The sequence below is a fragment of the Moschus berezovskii genome, chromosome 2 (genome assembly GCF_049115385.1).
Source record: "Moschus berezovskii isolate FMDL1 chromosome 2, NW_MosBer_1.0, whole genome shotgun sequence".
In the NCBI taxonomy this organism is placed as follows: domain Eukaryota; kingdom Metazoa; phylum Chordata; class Mammalia; order Artiodactyla; family Moschidae; genus Moschus; species Moschus berezovskii.
Window position 1 is genome coordinate 114256237 of NC_142461.1, and position 20679 is coordinate 114276915.

General features: G+C 37.8%; 1 protein-coding gene across 7 annotated transcripts in view; it reads left to right on the top strand.

Moving 5' to 3' along the window:
- Positions 1-1028: 1028 nt before the first annotated feature.
- The window catches only part of DYNC1I2 (dynein cytoplasmic 1 intermediate chain 2), a 62459-nt gene continuing 42808 nt past the window's right edge, over positions 1029-20679 (top strand). Inside the window, exons 1-3 of one of the 7 annotated variants that reach the window (XM_055397479.2) lie at positions 1029-1214; positions 2634-2750; positions 4918-5035. In XM_055397479.2, the coding sequence (XP_055253454.1) occupies positions 2643-2750; positions 4918-5035 (226 nt within the window). In that variant the 5' untranslated portion in view covers positions 1029-1214; positions 2634-2642. Of the gene's footprint in view, positions 1215-1326; positions 1577-2621; positions 2751-4917; positions 5036-20679 lie in introns of those variants that run through there. The other 6 variants (XM_055397481.2, XM_055397475.2, XM_055397480.2 and 3 more) reach the window with 6 other exon arrangements.

Consider the following 20679-nt stretch of genomic DNA (forward strand, 5'->3'; position numbering starts at 1 on the left):
TTTTATCCATTCATCAGTTAATGGAAATATTTGTTATTTTCAGGATTGATTTTTTTTTCTTTTTTACAGTTACATTCAGCTGTATAAAATTCTGGATTTCTTTTCACTTATCCTGTTTACAACTAACCAGAATTCTTGAATCTGTAAATTGGTGATTTTCACTAGTTATGGAAAAGTGTATTTTCATCTGAAATTGCCTCTACTCTACTCTCTCTCCCCTTCTTATCTAAAATTTCATGAGATGTTTGTTAGACCTACTCCTCCTATCCTCCACATTTCTAAATCTTTCTTACCTATTATTTTTTTGTCTCTCCATATTGCATCCTGGATACTTCCTTCAGGTACTACCTTTTAGTACACAAATTTTCTCTTCTTGACCTGTACCTAATATTTCTAGGTCCCTGTCTGGAAAAGAGTACATCATATTCTTATTGATTCATTGATTGCAACAGTAATCATTTTATTTGCAGGGTCAAATAGACATTCCATGTGTACATGAAGAAATTTAAGAGGAAATATAGCAATCAGAGGTTTTATTGTTAATTTTCATAAGTGCAATAATCCAGCTAATCAAGTTTACAACCATGAACGCTGGTGAAAATTGAGTAAAGATTTACAAATCTTTTTATAATTAAAGACAATTTCTCACATTTTTTGACAGTGAGGTGGTACACTACATTTTCAACATTTAGATTTTGTATTACAGATTTTGCTTAAACCTCTATAAGGTGTTTTTTTCTAATACTGGTATAAATATTTTAGAAATGTTCACCAAATGTGCAGTGTAATACATAGGTTCACCACTTTTTAAAATTAGGCCAATGTGGAATCAAATATCTTAATATATAACACATACAACTTTGTGAGCACTGACCAACCAAGGAGACCACATTAAAGAGAACAGCTGGAACCTTGTCTCTGAAATCTTGAAGGAAGGCCTCAGAGAGGGAACGCGAAAGACTAGGAAACACTACATGTCCCAGCATGCTTTGCGACTACAGTTGACTACAACCCCCAGAGTGCATTGCTCACCGAATGCCGACTTCCCTCACAGCTGGGGATTGTAGTTGTCTTTGGAGCCAATCCGGCCAGGGTGGCGTTTTGTTAGCCAGCCCCAGGCTATTAGGCTTGGTCTTCCAGTTTCGGCAAAGGGAAAACGCTTCGGGTCCTTGCGTGGAGTCTTCGTTTCATCGCTTGGCTACTGCTTGACCCGGGTAAGTGGTAGAGAGGCTACTTCTCGCAGCTGGGGCCTTGCCTTGCTTTCTGGGGGCGCCTTGGCTGGGGCGAAGCCGTTTGTCTCTGAGCTCTCGCCGTAGCAGCCGCCGCCCATCCCTCTTTGTGTGCTGGGGGCAGCCGCGGAGCTAGTGGCGGCGGCTGTTGCTGTTGCGGGCGAAGAGAGAGACGTTACCGGGAAGTTGCTGGCAGGCGGACTCTTCCCCATCCCGCCACCGAACAGGTGGGTGGGCTGCCCTTCCGTCTCCTTCTGTCTGCTGTGTCTCGCGTGGCGGCCCTGAGGGCGGCCTGGCCTGCTGACACTGCCGCCCAGCCCAGCCCGGCCCTGGGAAGGAGAGGCGGGGTGAGTCAGGAAGGCCGGGGCCTCGACGAACCCACTCCCTTCTCTCTGGACCTTATGGAGGGGCACCGAGAAGCCTTGAGGCTCGTCCGAGGCCACCTCCCCAAGACTCTCTAGGTGAACCGCGGCCTCTTGGTCCATACCCAGGGGAGAAGTGACTCCTTTTCGCCTTGCTCACCCGGTGTGTGTTAGAAAGTACCCAGACGCGGAGATTGTAGCACAAAATTCCTGAGACTTTCTCTTTCTTGGAGTTTTAAGAAAGTGAATGTGTCAGCCCTGGAGGCTCCGGCCTCTCGCAGGTTGAGCGGTTCTGTCAGCTATATGCAGTTATTCAATCAGACTTTGTTCTTGGGCTTTGACTCAAAGTGTGTTAGAGTCGCTCAGTCATGTCCGACTCTTTGCGACCCCAACATAAAGTGTGTGTGTGTGTTGTATGTTGTGTGTTGTATAGCCTGCCAGGCTTCTCTGTCCATGGGATTCTCCAGGCAAAAATACTGGAGTGGGTTGCCATTCTCCTGCATCGCAGGCAGATTTGTTACCGCCTGAGCCACCAGGGAAGCTCTACCTTTAAGTACAGTTGATAGTTATTGATGGTATATACGTATTTTGCTTCTCCATAGTATTACTATTGCATGGTAGTTTTAGAATTTATAGGAATTTTCTGTCTGACTGCCTGTTTTATCAGATTTCTAGGGATGAATGCAAAGCTAGTAGCAGATTTGCTGTGTCTTAGAGCTTAGCTTTTGATGGCAATCTATGTCCTCTGTTTTAAGAGCCAGAGACATTGTGTTAAATTTGAGCATGTGACCATTAAAGAGTTTACTGCGTGCTAATCACTATGCTCAACTGTGAATATTTCCTATATATATCTGTTTATAATGATTTTCAGGTCTTAGGAGTATATATGCTACTTTTATTTTAAAAGTAGAATGTACATGTTCTTGTTTGATGACCTTGAACTATATGGCCTTTCAAGACAGTTCTCTTCTTGAAAGAGTTTTAAAAGAGTGCTCCTTTTACCAATTTAATGATGATTGTAAATGATTGTATGCTTCTTAAGGTTGCAAACATGTCTGACAAAAGTGAATTAAAGGCAGAGTTGGAACGTAAGAAGCAGCGGTTGGCTCAAATCAGAGAGGAAAAGAAGAGGAAAGAAGAAGAAAGAAAGAAAAAGGAAGTATGTTTGATTTTTTAAAAAGATAATATGAAATAATTGGATTTTAAGTGCTTATACCTTTAATACTTTCAGAACAGTTAAAATTCCAGCAGTTGTGACTGCACATATAGTATTCTAGGTGAAAAGCTCAATATACATATTTAGAATTCTAGGAATATGTTTACTATATAAAGTTAGGGGCATCTGCCTTGTAATTACTGATAAAACATGATATACATCATAGCTTAGTTTGGACTTTGAGCTTATCTGTCTATTTTACCAGTCAAAACTGCTAGTTGTCAGAATAAATAATGGCAAAGAGAAAATTGACTAGATTATTAATTGATTAAGGGATTACTTAATTGATTGTCTTTGTTTTGTCATGAGTTGGTCATTGAAATATTTTTACCAGGTAATGGGTTTGATACTATCATGAAGGTGGACTAGATACTTAGACTGACTTTTGGCATCACTGTTTTATTATGTATGGCAAATATACATTGACTCTTAGCTAGAGATACTTTACTTGCTCCTGTCTTGAGGTGTACATTTGTCCATATGAAACCTGTGTCGACAGATTTGTATATTTTTGTCTTCAATGTTTTAAATGGCCAGTGTTAAGATAGTTTGTTCCTAATGTGACATTAGTATGAAGTTTTTCTATGTGATAGCCTGAACCAGGGGCCCCCAACCTGCAGGATCTAATGCCTGGTGATCTGAGGTGGAGCTGATGTAATAATAATAGAAATAAAGTGCACAATGAATGTAATGCGCTTGAATCATCCCGAAACCATTCTCCACCCCCTGTCCGTGGAAAAATTGTCTTCCACGAAACTTGTCCCTGGTGCCAAAATGGTTGGGGACCACTGGCCTAAATAATAGCCAAGACTTCTTGGAATCTCTTAGGGAAGAAGAAAAACCAAAGGTACAATTTATGTGCAGCATTGCTATGATGCTGTAAAGGCCTACAGTTGAAGAATTTTCTAGTTTATTCTGAACCTTTTTGTGATCCATTACTGTAAGAGTGTTGGACCTTTAGGTTAGCTATTTGATTAAAAACTGATAGAATCATGAGTAAGACTGGCAGAACCATTCCAAACTAGTACCTATAGTCTTAAATCCTTCAGAACTGAGAGCAAATTTGGTATTTGTTTCCTAAACATGGCCATAAGTGGCTGTACAGAATATCTATTACATGATTTATATCTAATTTAAAGTTTATCAACATTACAAGAGACATTAAATCAGTGCTATTAAACAGTAAGTCTAATTGTTATATATCGATACAGTGTTTGCTTGATAATATAGTCTCTGCTTTTTTTAATGAAATTTTCTGATGACTCTTTTAAGTTAAAATGGTATGATAGAATATTATGACAAAAAAGTTCATTGCCGATAATTGTATGAGTAATGGTTGTCTTAGCTGAAATAGACTTTTGAGGTGTATACATAAGACTTTTCCCTTTAAGGCTTAAATTTCCCTTGAGATGTTGAGAGTATTGATCTGAGAGTATTGAGGGTTATAACTGGAAGATTTTGCTAAAACTATAAATGGCTAAAATAAAAGTTGGTAAAAATTTCAATAACGAAAAATGTTTTGTGCTGTGCAAGAGTAAATTTTAATTTTACCAAACCGTGAAAATAAGACCAATAGTGGATAAAAATAAAACCTTTCTCCAGATGAATTTTTGACAAACATCCTCTGCACACAGTTGCATAAATACAATGAAAACTACATATAGAAGTTTGAGGCACTTGTACTTTTTCAACAAATCAAATTGTTCATTTACTTAAATTTGTTATGTCTTAAATGATAGTCTTTATTTTTTTTCATAGTTTTGTGATATTTATGTATTTGTGAGATTTCCACAATTCTTGACCATGGATAGCAATTTCATATTATAAATTAAATAGAAATTGACTGTACTTTTTGAATGTATCTGTTCAGAATGTTTTTGTGAGAGCTTCTTGATTACATCTAAAAATGAATCAATTTAATATATATCATTTGGAGATTTTTACTAAAACTCTGAGAATGATTTTCATTTAGTGACTATAATGTGTATTCAAAACTAAGCCCACCTCCAAATGTATACAGTGTTAGCACATTATTTAAAACATATGTATTTTTGCAAATAGAAATGTTTCATACCATATGTAAATTTAAATTTTAACTTAAAAAATTTAGACTGATCAGAAGAAGGAAGCAGCTGCTCCTGTACAAGAAGAATCAGATCTTGAAAAAAAAAGGAGAGAAGCTGAAGCATTGCTTCAAAGCATGGGTCTAACTGCAGAATCCCCCATTGGTAAGGATAAGATTATATCTGTTAATAAAAAAGAGGCATAGATCTTACTCAGCTCAGATATACATGAGATGAGTGAGTTGATTTAATGTATTTTGTATATCTTTCTTATTTGTGCCTCATAAAAAGCATCAATCTTATACTTTGTTTGGAATTGACTTTTTTCAGATGTGTTAATACATAGTTATTTTGTTTGTTCAGAAGAGCTGCAAGACTGTATTAACATAAGATAATTGACTTGTTAAATCAGTAACTTATTTCGACAGACATTTGAACTAGTTTTCTGTGCCATACTGTGTTAAGCTCAAAGATGATTGTGATTCCTGATCTTCTTAACTCTATAATCCTTTCTGTAAGTTAAAGAGAGGTATAGTGAATCAAAGTTCTAAAAGTGTGCTTACTAATGTTCAAAGGTATAGGAGTGGAAGGAGAAGCTTATAACCTTCTGCTGTCAGTGCCAAAAAGGGAAATAATATTGGTAGCTGATTTTGGCAGCAGTTTGACTTAATCTTGTTCTTTTTCTGGATTCTTGATTTTTATAACAGCACTAGACCAAAAAGCTGAAATAGTATAAGTACTGAGGACAGTCTTGCTTGTCACAATCTTGTCGACAAGCATCGACATTAAATGCTTACTTAAAAGAATTCTGAACTGGGTGCTGTTACATAGTATTTTAGTTTGATGTGGCTTTTGTCATTTAGGGACCTTAAATTTCAGGGTTAGTTTATGGGCTAATTCCATCTAGTCCAGAGAACAAATAACAGAGGTAGTACCTGCTGTATGCCTATTGTTGTGAACGGTAACATAACACTCTTTAAGTATTATAACTGTCTTATTAGAGTTACTATTTTTAAAAAGTTTTAAAGTGAAAAAAGCTGGTTACTGTCATGGTTTGGCTTCATTGTTATTTCTTTCAGCTTATTGTGCTGTGCTTAGTCACTCAGTTGTATCCAACTCTTTGTGACCTCATAGGCTGTAACCCATCAGGCTCCTCTTTGTCCGTGGGGATTTCCCTCTCCAGGCAAGAATACTGGAGTGGGTTGCCATGACTTCCTCCGGGGAAATCTTCCCAACCTAGGGCTCTCACATTGCAGGTGGATTCTTTATCATCTGAGCCACCAGGAAAGCCCATGAATACTGAAGTGGGTAGCCTATCCCTTCTCCAAGGGATCTTCCTGACCTGGGAATCAAACTGGGGTCTCCTGTATTGCAGGCGGTTTCTTTACCAGCTGAGCTGCCAGGGAAGCCTTCAGCTTATTTGTCTTTTTCTTATTGATAAAATTTGAAGATTGAAATACTTTAATTTTTATGTCTTTTATTTAATAAACTTACGTTGCATATTGCAATTTTAAAATAAATGAACCAAACACTTCTATCTTGTTAAAAAAAATACCCTAGAACCTAAACCAAGTTGCTTGTTTGCTCTATAGGCTTTAAGTGATCATTTTTTTCTGAGCCTTTGGCTTTGGTTTTCTCTCATAGGAATTTTTTTTCTTTTCTATTTTTAGGACTTCAGTTTCACTAAATTCACTTGCTCATATTTCTCAATTTACGGCCCACCTCCATCATCTATTCTTGAATGTTCTTTAGTTGTGTGTGTGTTTCTCCTTCACTGAAAAGAAAAAAAGAAAATGAAGTCGCTCAGTCATGTCCGACTCTTTGCGACCCCATGGCCTACCAGGTTCCACCATCCATGGGGTTTTCCAGGCAAGAATACTGGAGTGGGTTGCCATTTCCTTCTCCAGGAGATCTTCCCAACCCAGGGATTGAACCCGGTCTCCCACATGGTAGGCATTGTAGGCAGACACTTTACTGTCTGAGCCACCAAGGAAGATACACATCTCCAATTCCATTCTCCTTCACAGTCTTGCATTAAGTATTGATTCTTGGGTTTTAACATACATCCTTTTGATCAGTCTGGCACGTGTTGACATTTTTCAAGTTTTTATGTATCTATGTGTGGATATGTTTTATGTGCATAAGTGGTATTGTGCTCTGTGTTTCACTTTGCTTTTTCCTTTTTTTCAAAGCAGGTTTGTATTTGAGATTTACCCATGTTGCTACATAAACATCTAGTTGTTTATTTCTGACTGATACATAATATTCTATCATATACTATATTTTACTTATCTGTTCCCTAGAGATTTCTTCTATCTCTTTGCTTTGCTTTCACAAGCAACACTGCAAAGAATATATTCTTTTCCCTTGAAAGGACTGTGGAAGAGTTTCTCTGGAAGGTGTGCTGAAGAATTGGCTTGGTATGTTATTGTAGACTTAAATTTTTTAGGTCCTACCTACCATTCTGAAGAATAACTAGGTTTATCCTTCTGCTACCAGTGTGTGAGAAAGTAACTGTTTCACTGTATCCACATCACTTGATATTATCCAACTTTCTAATTTTTGTCCACTTGATGGGAGTAAAATAGTATGTCAGAATGTTTTAATATACATTTATCTGTTTACAGTGAGAGTGACCATTTTTTCATTTATCTACTTTTCACATTTTCCCTTCTATGAATTGCATATTCATGTTCTTTGTCCATTTACTATTTTTTTTTCTTTTACTAAACACCGAAGTGTTTTTTAATATTATTTGTATGTAAGACAAATAAAGAAGACCAAAATCCTTTCCCTTCACATTGCTATCCAGCCTCCACGCATTTACCTTCTAGCAACATACTCGCAGAGCTGCCCTCATGCCAGAACATGTTTGCTTTGTGGCAGCTTATGGCTTGACTTCACTTTTACTCCTCCAAGGAAATCTTAATGGTCAACACCAGTGATGGTTCCTTACTCTTCACCTGCCTTCACGTCTGGGCAGCCCTGCACCCTTGCTCATCACAACCCTGTCTTTAAATCAGCTCCTCTCTATCTCACCCTGACCCTGAGTTCTGCTGACTCTCTCAACATGTGTTTTTCAAGACCCCAGCTTGATTTCTTCCCCAGCTCCCTGCCTCCCCCTGCCTTTGAAATGACCTCTTGCTGCTTTTCCTCTCCTGTGTGTTTTCTAGACTTTCTCTCCTGGAAACCCATCACCAGATGACTCTTCTTCACTTTGCTGGTGACGGTCTTCACTGGGCTTCTCCGTGGTCATCTCAGCCTTAATGTGACAAGGACTAGAATCTTCTGAAAACCTCGTCAGTCTTCTGATTAGAATTATTATGTCCAGGATCTTTCAGTGCAAAAGGACAGTGTTTCTTATATCTTTCTCCACCCTTTACTTAAGTCTCCCTCCGTCTATTCAAATTGGACTGAAACTCATCTCCTTGTTTCACTCGCACTGGTATTACAGTTTTGCTTTTCTTTTAAACCTCCTCTCTGCCCCTTTCTGTTTCTGGGCTCATCTCTGCTTCCCTTTTCTGGCCTGTTCATTATCACCATCCTTCCGAGGCACAGATCTCAGATGACATGCCTCCTCACTCACTCTCCTCCAGCTTTAGTGGATAAAATTCAAATATCTTAGCCCTGCATTTTCTTGTTCTACACATCGGTCCCAGACCCCACTTCTCCAACCTTCTCACTTTTCTGTCTTTTTATCCCTGGCATATCCAGTGCTCCAGCAACATGGAACAGCCTTGTATTATCCTCAACTTGTACAGCGTATGCCTGACACCAAATTGCAAGTCTCTGGAGATCATGACCAGGGACTTAAGTGTTTGTTTTTTCCTACACTTGGAACCAGCTCTGGGCCAAGTTATAGCAAATGTTCCAGAAACTTTTTATTTAGTTCAGTCTCAAGAAATGAATTAGTAGACTAGGAAAATGTGTTCTTCTCAGTAATACTGTCTTCCCCACTCCCTTGTTCACTGAAGATTTTTAAGTACTGTTAGGAGAATTTGCTTCCATAAGAGTTTTCTGTAGTGTATTCTATATAATGGAATGAGCAGCATTAGAGGTACTGGTTAAGGTTTTATAAGATTTGTTGCAACAGTTTTCACAAAGATGACTACTTGGAAGGTTTCTGGATTAATTTGCCTGCCCTCCCTTCCTTTCTGTCTTTGATTCTTCCTTTTTTTTTTCCCCTTTGTAAATGATGTTATAAGACCTAAATATTGCTTCAGAAATTTCAGTTTGTTGGTCAGTGTTTAGAAGTGATGACAGACCATTTTTCTTTTGCTCTCTCCTGGTTCACCAAGTTTATTTTCATTTTTAAAGAGATATTTCCAGATATGTAATGGCATGTTTTCAAACTTGAGTTTATTTAATTTTATGCTTTCAGTTATTCAAATGAACTCTGACATTGCGGTACTTTCTTTTTTTTTTTTTTTTTTTTGAGGTGGGTCATGGAGGATCCTGCTGTGATTTATGTCGGAGAGTGTTTTGCCTATGTTCTCCTCTAGGAGTTTTATAGTTTCTGGTCTTACATTTAGATCTTTAATCCATTTTGAGTTTATTTTTGTGTATGGTATTAGGGAATGTTCTAGTTTCATTCTTTTACAAGTGGTTGACCAGTTTTCCCAGCACCACTTGTTAAAGAGATTGTCTTTTCTCCATTGAATATTCTTGCCTCCCTTGTCAAAGATAAGGTGTCCATAGGTGCATGGATTTATCTCTGGGCTTTCTATTTTGTTCCATTGATCTATATTTCTGTCTTTATGCCAGTACCATACTGTCCTGATGACTGTGGCTTTGTAGTAGAGCCTGAAGTCCCGCAAGTTGATTCCCCCAGTTCCATTCTTCTTCCTCAAGATTGCTTTGGCTATGCGAGGCTTTTTGTATTTCCATACAAATTGTGAAATTATTTGTTCTAGCTCTGTGAAAAACACCGTTGGTAGCTTGATAGGGATTGCATTGAACTTACAAATTACTTTAGGTAATATATTCATTTTCACAATATTTATTCTTCCAATCCATGAACATGGTTTGTTTCTCCATCTATTAGTGTCCTCTCTGATTTCTTTCACCAATGTTTTATAGTTTTCTATATATAGGTCTTTTGTTTCTTTAGGTAGATATATTCCTAAGTATTTTATTCTTTTCGTTGCAACGGTGAATGGAATTGTTTCCTTAATTTCTCTATTTTCTCATTATTAGTGTATAGGAATGCAAGGGATTTCTGTGTGTTGATTTTACATCCTGCAACTTTACTATATTCATTGATTAGCTCTACTAATTTTCTGGTAGAGTCTTTAGGGTTTTCTGTGTAGAGGATCATGTCATCTGCAAACAGTGAGAGTTTTACTTCTTCTTTTCCTATTTGAATTCCTTTTATGTCTTTTTCTGCTCTGATTGCTGTGGCCAGAACTTCCAAAACTATGTTGAATGGTAATGGTGAGAGTGGGTACCCTTGTCTTGTTCCTGACTTTAGGGGAAACGCTTTCAATTTTTCACCATTGAGGATAATGTTGCTGTGGGTTTTTCGTATATAGCTTTTATTACGTTGAGGAATGTCCCTTCTATTCCCGCCTTCTGGAGGGTTTTGATCATAAATGGATGTTGAATTTTGTCAAAGGCTTTCTCTGCATCTATTGAAATAATCATATGGTTTTTATTTTTCAATTTGTTAATGTGGTGTATTACATTGATTTGCGGATATTGAAGAATCCTTGCATTCCTGGGATAAAGCCCACTTGGTCATGATGTATGATCTTCTTAATGTGTTGTTGGATTCTGATTGCTAGAATTTTGTTAAGGATTTTTGCATCTATGTTCATCAGTGATATTGGCCTGTAGTTCTCTTTTTTTGTGGCATCTTTGTCAGGTTTTTGGTATTAGGGTGATGGTGGCCTCATAGAATGAGTTAGGAAGTTTACCTTCCTCTGCAGTTTTCTGGAAGAGTTTGAGTAGGATAGGTGTTAGCTCTTCTCTAAATTTTTGGTAGAATTCAGCTGTGAAGCCATCTGGACCTGGGCTTTTGTTTGCTGGAAGATTTCTGATTACAGTTTCAATTTCCATGCTTGTGATGGGTCTGTTAAGATTTTCTATATCTTCCTGGTTCAGTTTTGGAAAGTTATACTTATCTAAGAATTTGTCCATTTCTTGCAAGTTGTCCATTTTATTGGCATATAATTGCTGCTAATAGTCTCTTATGATCCTTTGTATTTCTGTATTGTCTGTTGTGATCTCTCCCTTTTCATTTCTAATTTTATTGATTTGGTTTTTCTCCTTTTGTTTCTTGATGAGTCTGGCTAGTGGTTTGTCAATTTTATTCACCCTGTCAAAGAACCAGCTTTTGGCTTTGTTGATTTTTGCTATGGTCTCTTTTTTTTTTTTTTTGTATTTATTTCTGCCCTAATTTTTAAAATCTCTTTCCTTCTACTAACTCTAGGGTTCTTCATTTCTTCCTTTTCTAGTTGCTTTAGGTGTAGAGTTAGGTTATTTAGTTGGCTTTTTTCTTGTTTCTTGAGGTATGCCTGTATTCCCCTTAGCACTGCTTTTACAGTGTTCCACAGGTTTTGGGTTGTTGTGTTTTCATTTTCATTCATTTCTATGCATATTTTGATTTCTTTTTTGATTTCCTCAATGATTTGTTCGTTATTCAGCAGCATATTGTTCCAGTCTCCATATGTTGGAATTTTTAATAGTTTTTCTCCTGTAATTGAGATCCAGTCTTCCTGCATTGTGGTCAGAAAAGATGCTTGGAATGATTTCAATTTTTTTGAATTTACCAAGGCTATATTTACGGCCCAGGATGTGATCTATACTGGAGAAGGTTCCGTGTGCACTTGAGAAGAAGGTGAAATTCATTATTTTGGGGTGAAATGTCCTATAGATATCTATTAGGTCTAACTGGTCTATTGTATCATTTAACTTTTGTGTTTCCTTGTTAATTTTCTGTTTAGTTGATCTATCCATAGGTGTGAGTGGGGTATTAAAGTCTCCCACTATTATTGTGTTACTGTTGATTTCCCCTTTCATACTTGTTAGTATTAGTCTCACATATTGTGGTGCTCCTATGTTGGGTGCATATATATTTATAATTATTATATCTTCTTCTTGGGTTGAGCCTTTGATCATTATGTAGTGTCCTTCTTTGTCTCTTTTCACAGCCTTTGTCTTAAAGTCTATTTTATCTGATATGAGTATTGCTACTCCTGCTTTCTTTTGATCTCTATTTGCGTGGAATATCTTTTTCCAGCCCTTCACTTTCAGTCTGTATGTGTCCCTCGTTTTGAGGTGGGTCTCTTGTAGACAGCATATATGGGGTCTTGTTTTTATATCCATTCAGCCAGTCTTTGTCTTTTGGTTGGGGCGTTCAACCCATTTACGTTTAAGGTGATTATTGATAAGTGTGATCCTGTTGCCATTTTCTTTATTGTTTTGGGTTCGAGTTTGTACACTCTTTCTGTGTTTCCTGTCTAGAGAAGGTCCTTTAGCATTTGTTGGAGAGCTGGTTTGGTGATGCTGAATTCTCTCAGCTTTTGCTTGTCTGTAAAGCTTTTGATTTCTCCTTCATATTTGAATGAGATCCTTGCTGGGTACAGTAATCTGGGCTGTAGGTTATTTTCTTTCATCACTTTAAGTATGCCCTGCCATTCCCTCCTGGCCTGAAGAGTTTCTATTGAAAGGTCAGCTGTTATCCTTATGGGGATCCCCTTGTGTGATATTTGTTGCTTTTCACTTGCTGCTTTTGTGTTTGATCTTTGTTAATTTGATTAATATGTGTCTTTGGGGTATTTTGCTTTGGGTTTATCCTGTTTGGGACTCTCTGGGATTCTTGGACTTGGGTGATTATTTCCTTCCCCAATTTAGGGAAATTTTCAACTATTATCTCCTCAAGTATTTTCTCATGGTCTTTCTTCTTGTCTTCTTCTGGGACTCCTATGATTCGGATATTGGGGCGTTTAAAATTGTCCCAGATGTCTCTGATATTGTCCTCATTTCTTTTAATTCGTTTTTCTTTTTCCTCTCTGCTTCATTTATTACTACCATTCTGTCTTCTAACTCACTTATTCTATCTTCTGCCTCCGTTATTCTACTATTAGTTCCCTCCAGAGTGTTTCTGATCTCATCTATTGCATTATTAATTGTATATTGACTCTTTTTTATTTCTTCTAGATCCTTATTAAACCTTTCTGGCATCTTCTCAATCCTCGTCTCCAGATTATTTATCTGTAACTCCAATTTGCTTTCAAGATTTTGGATCAATTTCACTGTCATTATTTGGAATTCTTTATCAGGTAGATTCCCTATCTCTTCCTCTTTTGTTTGGGTTGGTGGGCATTTATCCTGTTCCTTTATTTGCTGGATATTTCTCTGCCTCTTCATCTTGCTTATATTGCTGTGTTTGGGGTGGCCTTTCCGTCTTCTGGCAGTTTGTGGAGTTCTCTTTATTGTGGAGTTTCCTTGCTATGGGTGAGGTTGGACGGGTGGCTTGTCAAGGTTCCCTGGTTGGGGAAGCTTGTGTCAGTGTTCTGATGGGTGGAGCTGGATTTCTTCTCTCTGGAGTGCAGTGAAGTGACTAGTAATGAGTTATGAGATGTCAATAGGTTTGGAGTGACTTTGGACAACCTGTATAGTCACTTCCAAGGTGATTCCCCCCTCTGTTTTAGCTTCTGTTTGCTGGTCTCTTCAGTGTCTAATTTCCACCCTGACACTAGGGGGCGGTGGTGGACACTTTTTAAAGCTCACTTGTTCAGTCCTGTTCTGGGAAGGGAGGAACACTGCAGAGAAATATCTCTGGCGTCTGTGGGGAATGCTCGCACTGTCCCGGCCACACTGGGTTTGCCCCCGCTCACGGCGTGTGTGCTGTCCCAGTCTACACTGCACAGGCTCTAAGTTGCTCTGCCGATAACTGTCTGAGGCCAGCACTGGGCTGCATGCATGTCCCAGGTTTAAGCCACTCAGGTTCAGGTACTTGGGTACTCCACAAAGGCGCAGACTTGGTTGGGCCTGCATTTTGTGCCTTCCCTTGACCGAGCAGCTCAAGTGACCAGGTGTTTGGCGAGTGCAGTCGCTGGCTTGGCTTATCACCTCCCCGGTCCCTCCAGCTCGGTTTTCTGTGTATACAACCGGTCCACCTTCTCAGGCGGATGTTAACCAGCCAGAAACCGAAAAAGTCTTGGTTAACACTGAAACCTGCCTGCAGATTGGTATTGGATGCCTCTCTGGGACTGCGATTGCCCCCTTCTGGCTCTAACTGCCCTCCCCTGCCTGTCTCGGCTGGGGATGGGCCGTCCGCAGCTGGCTAGCTCTGCTCAGTCTTTTGTTCTGTGAGTGGGGCTGGCAGAGTCTTAAGTTAGAGCTTTTCGCCTTTTCGTGGGGTAGCTACCCCACAGTCTGCTCTGCTGTCTGCAGTCAGCTCCCCCAGACTGCCCTCAGGACATTCAGGCCTGGTCCTCTCTCTAAGCAGTTCAGCTGGCTCCTCCCTGCCCAGGCCCCGCTTGTTAAAGGCAGATGCGGGCGTCTGCTCTGCTTCTCCGCTGGGAGTTACCTTTGGACTCGTAAGCTGTGTTGTTTAATTATTTATTTCTTTTTCTCCCGGTTGGTTGTGTTGTCCTCTGAGGTTCCAAGGCTCACCACCACCTGTGAGAGTGTTTCCTGGTTTCAGAAACTTCTCTCTTTTTTTATGCTTCCCTTCCCGGGACAGACTCTGTCCCTACTTCTTTTGTCTCTCTTTTTATCCTTTATGTTTTTTCCTACCTTCTTTTGAAGACAATGGGCTGCTTTTCTGAGTGCCTGATGTCCTCTGCCAGCATTCAGAAGTTGTTTTATGGACTTTACTCAGTGTTCAAATGTTCTTTTGATGAATTTGTGGGGGAGAAAGTGGTCTCGCCGTCCTATTCCTCTGCCATCTTGGATTCTCTGTCCATTTACTATTAAGGTTCTTTATCTTGCTGTAGGAGTTCCTTGTATACTTAAGAGAGGACTTCTTTGTTTTAGTCTTTTAAAAAATACCTTCTAGTTTATTATCTATTTAAAAAAATTTTATTGAAGTATAGTTGACTTAAAATGTTGTGTTAGTATCAGATGTACAGCAGAGTGAATCAGTTATGCCTATACATACGTCACTCTTTTTAGATTCTTTTCACGTAAGTTTGAGTATTGAGAAGAGTTCCCTGTGCTATACAGTACCATTATGTATATGTCAGTCCAGATTTCCCAATTTATCCCTTCTTTCTTCCCCCTGCTAACCAGAAGTTTGTTTCCTACATCTGTGACTGTATTTCTGTTTTGTAAATAAGTTCATTTGTACCATTTTTTTTTTAGATTTCATATATAAGTGATATCATATGATATGTTTTTCTCTGTCTGACTTCATTCAGTATGACAGCTTTAGGTCCATACATTTTGGTGCAAAGGTCATTATTCTGCTTTTCTGTGGCTGAGTAATATTCCATTGTATATATGTACCGCATCTTCTTTATCCATTCCTCTGTCAATGGACATTTAGATTGCTTCCATCATAGTATCTTTTATTGAACCAGAATCCTTCATTTAAAAGAATTATTCATTGGATTGCATTGGGTCTTAGTTGTAGCACCTGGCATCTTCTTTGCATTATGAGGGATCTTTCCTTGCAGCACATGGACTCTCTAGTTTGGTGCTTGGGCTCAGTAGTTGTGGCACACAGTCTCTCTAGTTGTGGCACACGGGCTCTAGAGCGCATAGGCTCAGTAGTTGCAGCATGGGCTAGTTGTTCTGGAACATGTGGGATCTTAGATCCCTGACCAAGGATCGAACATTTTGATATGTTTGCTGCTGCTGCTGCTAAGTCACTTCAGTCGTGTCCGACTCTGTGTGACCCCATAGACGGAAGCCCACCAGGCTCCCCTGTCCCTGGGATTCTCCAGGCAAGAACACCGGAGCGGGCTGCCATTTCCTTCTCCAATGTGTGAAAGTGAAAGTGAAGTCGCTCAGTCGTGTCTGACCCTTAGCGACCCCACGGACTGCAGCCTACCAGGCTCCTCCATCCATGGGATTTTCTAGGCAAGAGTACTGGAGTGGCTTGCCATTGCCTTCTCCGTTTGATATGTTTAAATCTTTTATTTTAATAGTGGTCAGCTCTATTATAGACAACCCCTGCCCCACTTTTTTGGTCGTCTTTTAAAAGATATCCTTTCCTACTTTGAGAATACAAATATATTCTATATTTTCTTTATTATTTTAGCCTTCACCTTTAGATATTTGTGTTACCTTTTTTTAGTACAGTAGAAGATAGGGATCCAACCTAAGTTTTCTCCATTTAGTTATGTTATTTAGGGTTTTTCTGTGTATGCTTGTAAATGAAATTTATAAAAATAATTTTCTTATGCTGTTCCTGTTCAGTGGCCACCATGGTTATGGTTTTAAAATAAATTGAATAGCTTTCTCTTTTGCTGTTTTGAGGAGCAGTTGTAAAAGATAGATATTATCTGTTCCTTAAACACTTGGTAGAACTCAACTACTAAACTATCTCAGATTATGCTTTTTGTCCCCAGAGGATAGTGGAGAGCAGGAGTTATTCACCATTTCAGTTTTTCTAATGGTTATCGTCTATTCAAGTTTTTTGTTCTTGTATCAGTTTGATTTTTTTTTTTTAAATAATAAAAGTTTATTATCACTCATAGTTTCTACCATTTGGTAGTGGCTTAGCTTGGTGTTTCTGGCTTGGGTTCTCTCATGAGGTTGAAGTCAAGATCAGTCAGAGCTGCAGTCATCTGAAGGCTTGATTGGGGTCTGAGGAGTTGCTTTACCAGCCATGTGATTTGCTCAGTCACAGGGCCAGCAGGTTGGCTTCGGTTGTTAGTAGGAGGCTTGAGTTCTTATCTGTGTGAGCCATTCCATAAAACTATCTGCTTAAGTATCCTTGCAGCATGTCACCTGGCTGCAGTGTGTCAACAGTCCAAAGAGAAAGAGAGCTGGAAAGAAGCTATCCTTTTTATGACTTACCCTTGGAAGTCAGAGAACATGGCTTCTGCCATATTCTGTCTGTTGGAAGAGAGTCACTAAGTCCAGCCCACATTTTCAAAGAATTTTGACATTCTTTAAAATCACCAAAATATGTATGACAAACTCATGGATCTCCTCATATTTTGAGATGATCATATGCTTTTTATTGCCTTTTAATATGTTAATATAATTTATATTATTAGGTTTTCAAATGTATAAGCTTGCTTACATTTTGAAATAAATCCGTCTTAGTTATGAGAAAATATTTTTCTTACATAGCACTAATATTTAGGAATTCATCTATAACTCAGAGTCAGGCCTATAGTTTTTTTCCTTTTACTATATTTTGTCTGGTTTTATTATAATGATTATAGTAATCTCATTAAGTGAGTTGTATAGTTTTCCACCTTCTGTTCTCTCACAAGTATCTAAAGATCTTTCCAGTGTTTATTTGAAATTAGGCCTGGAGATTAAAGGATACAGGCGAAAGCATTGGCTGTCAAACTTTCTTGATACTAACAATAAAAATAGTTTCTGTATCATAACCTGGATGGATGCTTGTTTTTCTTTTCACTACAAATGTATATATTAAATATTTTTAAATCATAGAAGTATGAAAAAACCACTGGAATATTCAAAAGGATTTATTAAAAACATTAGTCTGGTTTTAGCTAAAATGGACTTTTTCCCTTTTTTAAAAAAAAATCTACTGAAAAGAATTAGTTTTTTTAAAGAGATACAGCTAATAAGACTGCTCTTAGCTTCTCTTTGCTGATAGATCCTTATTTATTTGATCATTTGATTGTTTTTTTGTCCGAGGTCCTTGGGAGCAATGATAGCATGTTACATTTTTTATCCCGTGTCCATTGCAAACTGGACGCTTAAATGTTTGTGCAACTGTTATTAGAGTCTTTCCTCCCAGTAAGACCAATAAAAGCCATCTGCTTTAAAAACAGTAACAACAAAATCTTGTTTAAATTTAAGCAAAATGCATAGTGGAAATTGAAATTTGAATATTTAACAAAAGAAATATGGCTTGATTATTTTTTTTAATGAAATTTAAGTGGCCAATCTTAAGAAAGTTAATTTTAGGCACAACTTTCAAGACATATTTTATCAAATGTGGAGTTAATAAACACTGATCTCCCGCACCCCCCAAAAAAGTGAATCTTTTTGAATGTGTGACTACTGTTTTAACCATCTTACAAAGAGATGAAAACAGATTTTGTCAGTTGTTCTGTAGCCTAAATCTGTATCAGTAGGGCATAGTATACTGATTTTATAAACTGTGATAATCAGTGTTTTATTAGGAATAAACGAAGTTTGGTAGTCAAATAAGTATAGCTTCATTTATCTCCCTCTCTTGTAACGTCCAGTATTTTAAATCTGATTTTTCCAGTTTTATTGAGAAATGATTGACAGATACATCACTGTATAAGTTTAAGGTATACATCATGATGGTTTGATTTATGTGTATATGTAATATGCATATGCACACACACAGACACACACAGTGAAAGGGTTACTACGGTAAGTTTGGTTAACATCTATCATCTCATATAGATAAAAAGAAAAAAATTTCTCCTAATGATGAGAAGTCTTAGGATTTACTTTCTTAAAGTTTCCTATGTATCATACAGCAGTGTTATGTATGTATTAAGTTTAGTCATCATGTATAACATTCCCTAGCAGTTATTTATTTAATAACTAGTAATTCTGATTTTTAGATAGAATAATTTCTATGTTATCAAGTCATTTTTTTCAGGTTTAGCTTAATTTTAACAATTCTGTGTAGTATTTTAATGCTATAAAATTTTATTAATTTCTTTAACAAAATTTACCTGTGCTCTGAAACATTAAAGAGAATAAAGGAAATATTTAGGGGAGATTAGAGGAGGGATTTAATGCTATCAGAAGAAGGGGTCATAGGAAAGGAAGAAGTTGATATTTCAGAAAATTAAAGTTTAAAGCATCATCTTTCAAGACAAAAAAGATAAAGTATCATGCAAAGAGTTGACTCACTGGAAAAGACTCTGATGCTGGGAGGGATTGGGGGCAGGAGGAGACGGGGACGACAGAGAATGAGATGGCTGGATGGCATCACCGACTCGATGGACATAAGTTTGAGTGAACTCCGGGAGTTGGTGATGGACAGGGAGGCCTGGCGTGCTGTGATTCATGGGGTTTCAAAGAGTCGGACACGACTGAGCAACTGAACTGATGAAAACTTAAACAGTTATTTAAATATTAATATTCCAGTCTAGAAACACTTATAGCCACAAGAGGGCATTACTGTGTAACTCAGCCTTTGAGTGCCAAGAATCATAGATGAGCTGTAAGAGGCCTCACATCGTTTGGTTATCTCAGAAGCTCCTTCCTCTCATTTGTGCTCTGCCAACACTCCCTACATTTACTTTCTTTGGCTGTCCACCTTCTCTGGGTTATTCTTCCTGGAAAGAGCCCCTTCTTGCTAGAGACTTTCTTCTACTTTGAAAATAATTGGGTTGTGCACCATCCTTGTTCATGTCTGTGACTTCTGTGTAGTTCTCAGTCGTTGACTCAAAGTTGACTCTGGTTTCTAAATCTAGGTGCATACCCGGGTCCTTTGTGTTTTTAAAATTTCTAGTTGTTTTCTTCGTAGACCAGTTGGCAGCAGCGTTAATTTTATATCCTGGGAAGGAAGGCCAAGCTCTAAGCTAGCAGGAAAGGCCTTCTTGGTTCTTGGTTAGCTTTTTTTCATAAAGAATCAGTGTCACAGCCTTCCAGTATTACTTGCATGATCAGTGCAGTTAATGGGGGTAGATTTGTCTTTCAGTTTATTTCTCATTTCTTCCTTGGTTTCTGAAGAAAGGGTTAGATATCTCTGCTCTAAACTTCTAAGAAACTTAAATTCATTCACCTGATTCACTCATATGTTAATATTGAACCTTTTATTTTGTACCATTTGTAAAGGCTTATTTTAGACTATATACAGAACTGTACAGTGAAGGTAATCTGAATCACTATTCTAATCATGCAAATCTTATTTCAGGTACTTGGCAAAGGCTAATTAATAAAGCTTATGTTATCTCTAAAGCTGATTGTACTCTTGAACCATTTTTAAAAATGAATTCTAGAATTAAGTCTTTGCTGAAATTTGAGTGGCTATGAGCGATTTAGTTTTGTTTTTTTTTTAAGCCTTCCTGAGTGCACGTGTTTATTCATTTTTGGATGTTGTTTGTTGAAGGCTGGGAGTATAGTGACATTGCCTTATTGTGCAGTTACTATATTCTTTGACTTTTCCAGACTAATTGAGTTAAAATAAGGTAGTCACCAAATAATGCTTCCTTTCCCTTTTTTCCTGTTTACATTCTTCCTTTTTTAATGATAGTCATCTTCTTTTCTAGATTTGTCCCTTCTGAGGTATAGATTGATGCAAGATGAGTCCTTAATCAGTGTCTTTATCAGCTGGTGTGAAAACTGTGTTTTGGTTGAAGAAATAGTTCTGGGAAAGAGATTTTTATCTAGTTACAAACTTGAAGTTGTGGTTTATTTTGCTTCTGGCTGAAGATCTGTGATAATTTGATTGCATCACTCCTGTGATTTATTTTTTATTTCTGAAACTTTTATTTGAGAATTGCCTAGTTTAATGTATTTACTTATGTATGTATAATTACTGTTTAACCTGTTTTCATAAAATATTTGAAGTAGCATTTTTTTAACACAGTCAACTAGTTAAGATATTGGCGATGAACTTACTGATTAAAGTCACTAGAAAGGGGAAAAAACATTAACTGGAAAAGAATTTTATAATTTATCACAATTAGATTGATAGGAATATCACTATTTTCCTCAAA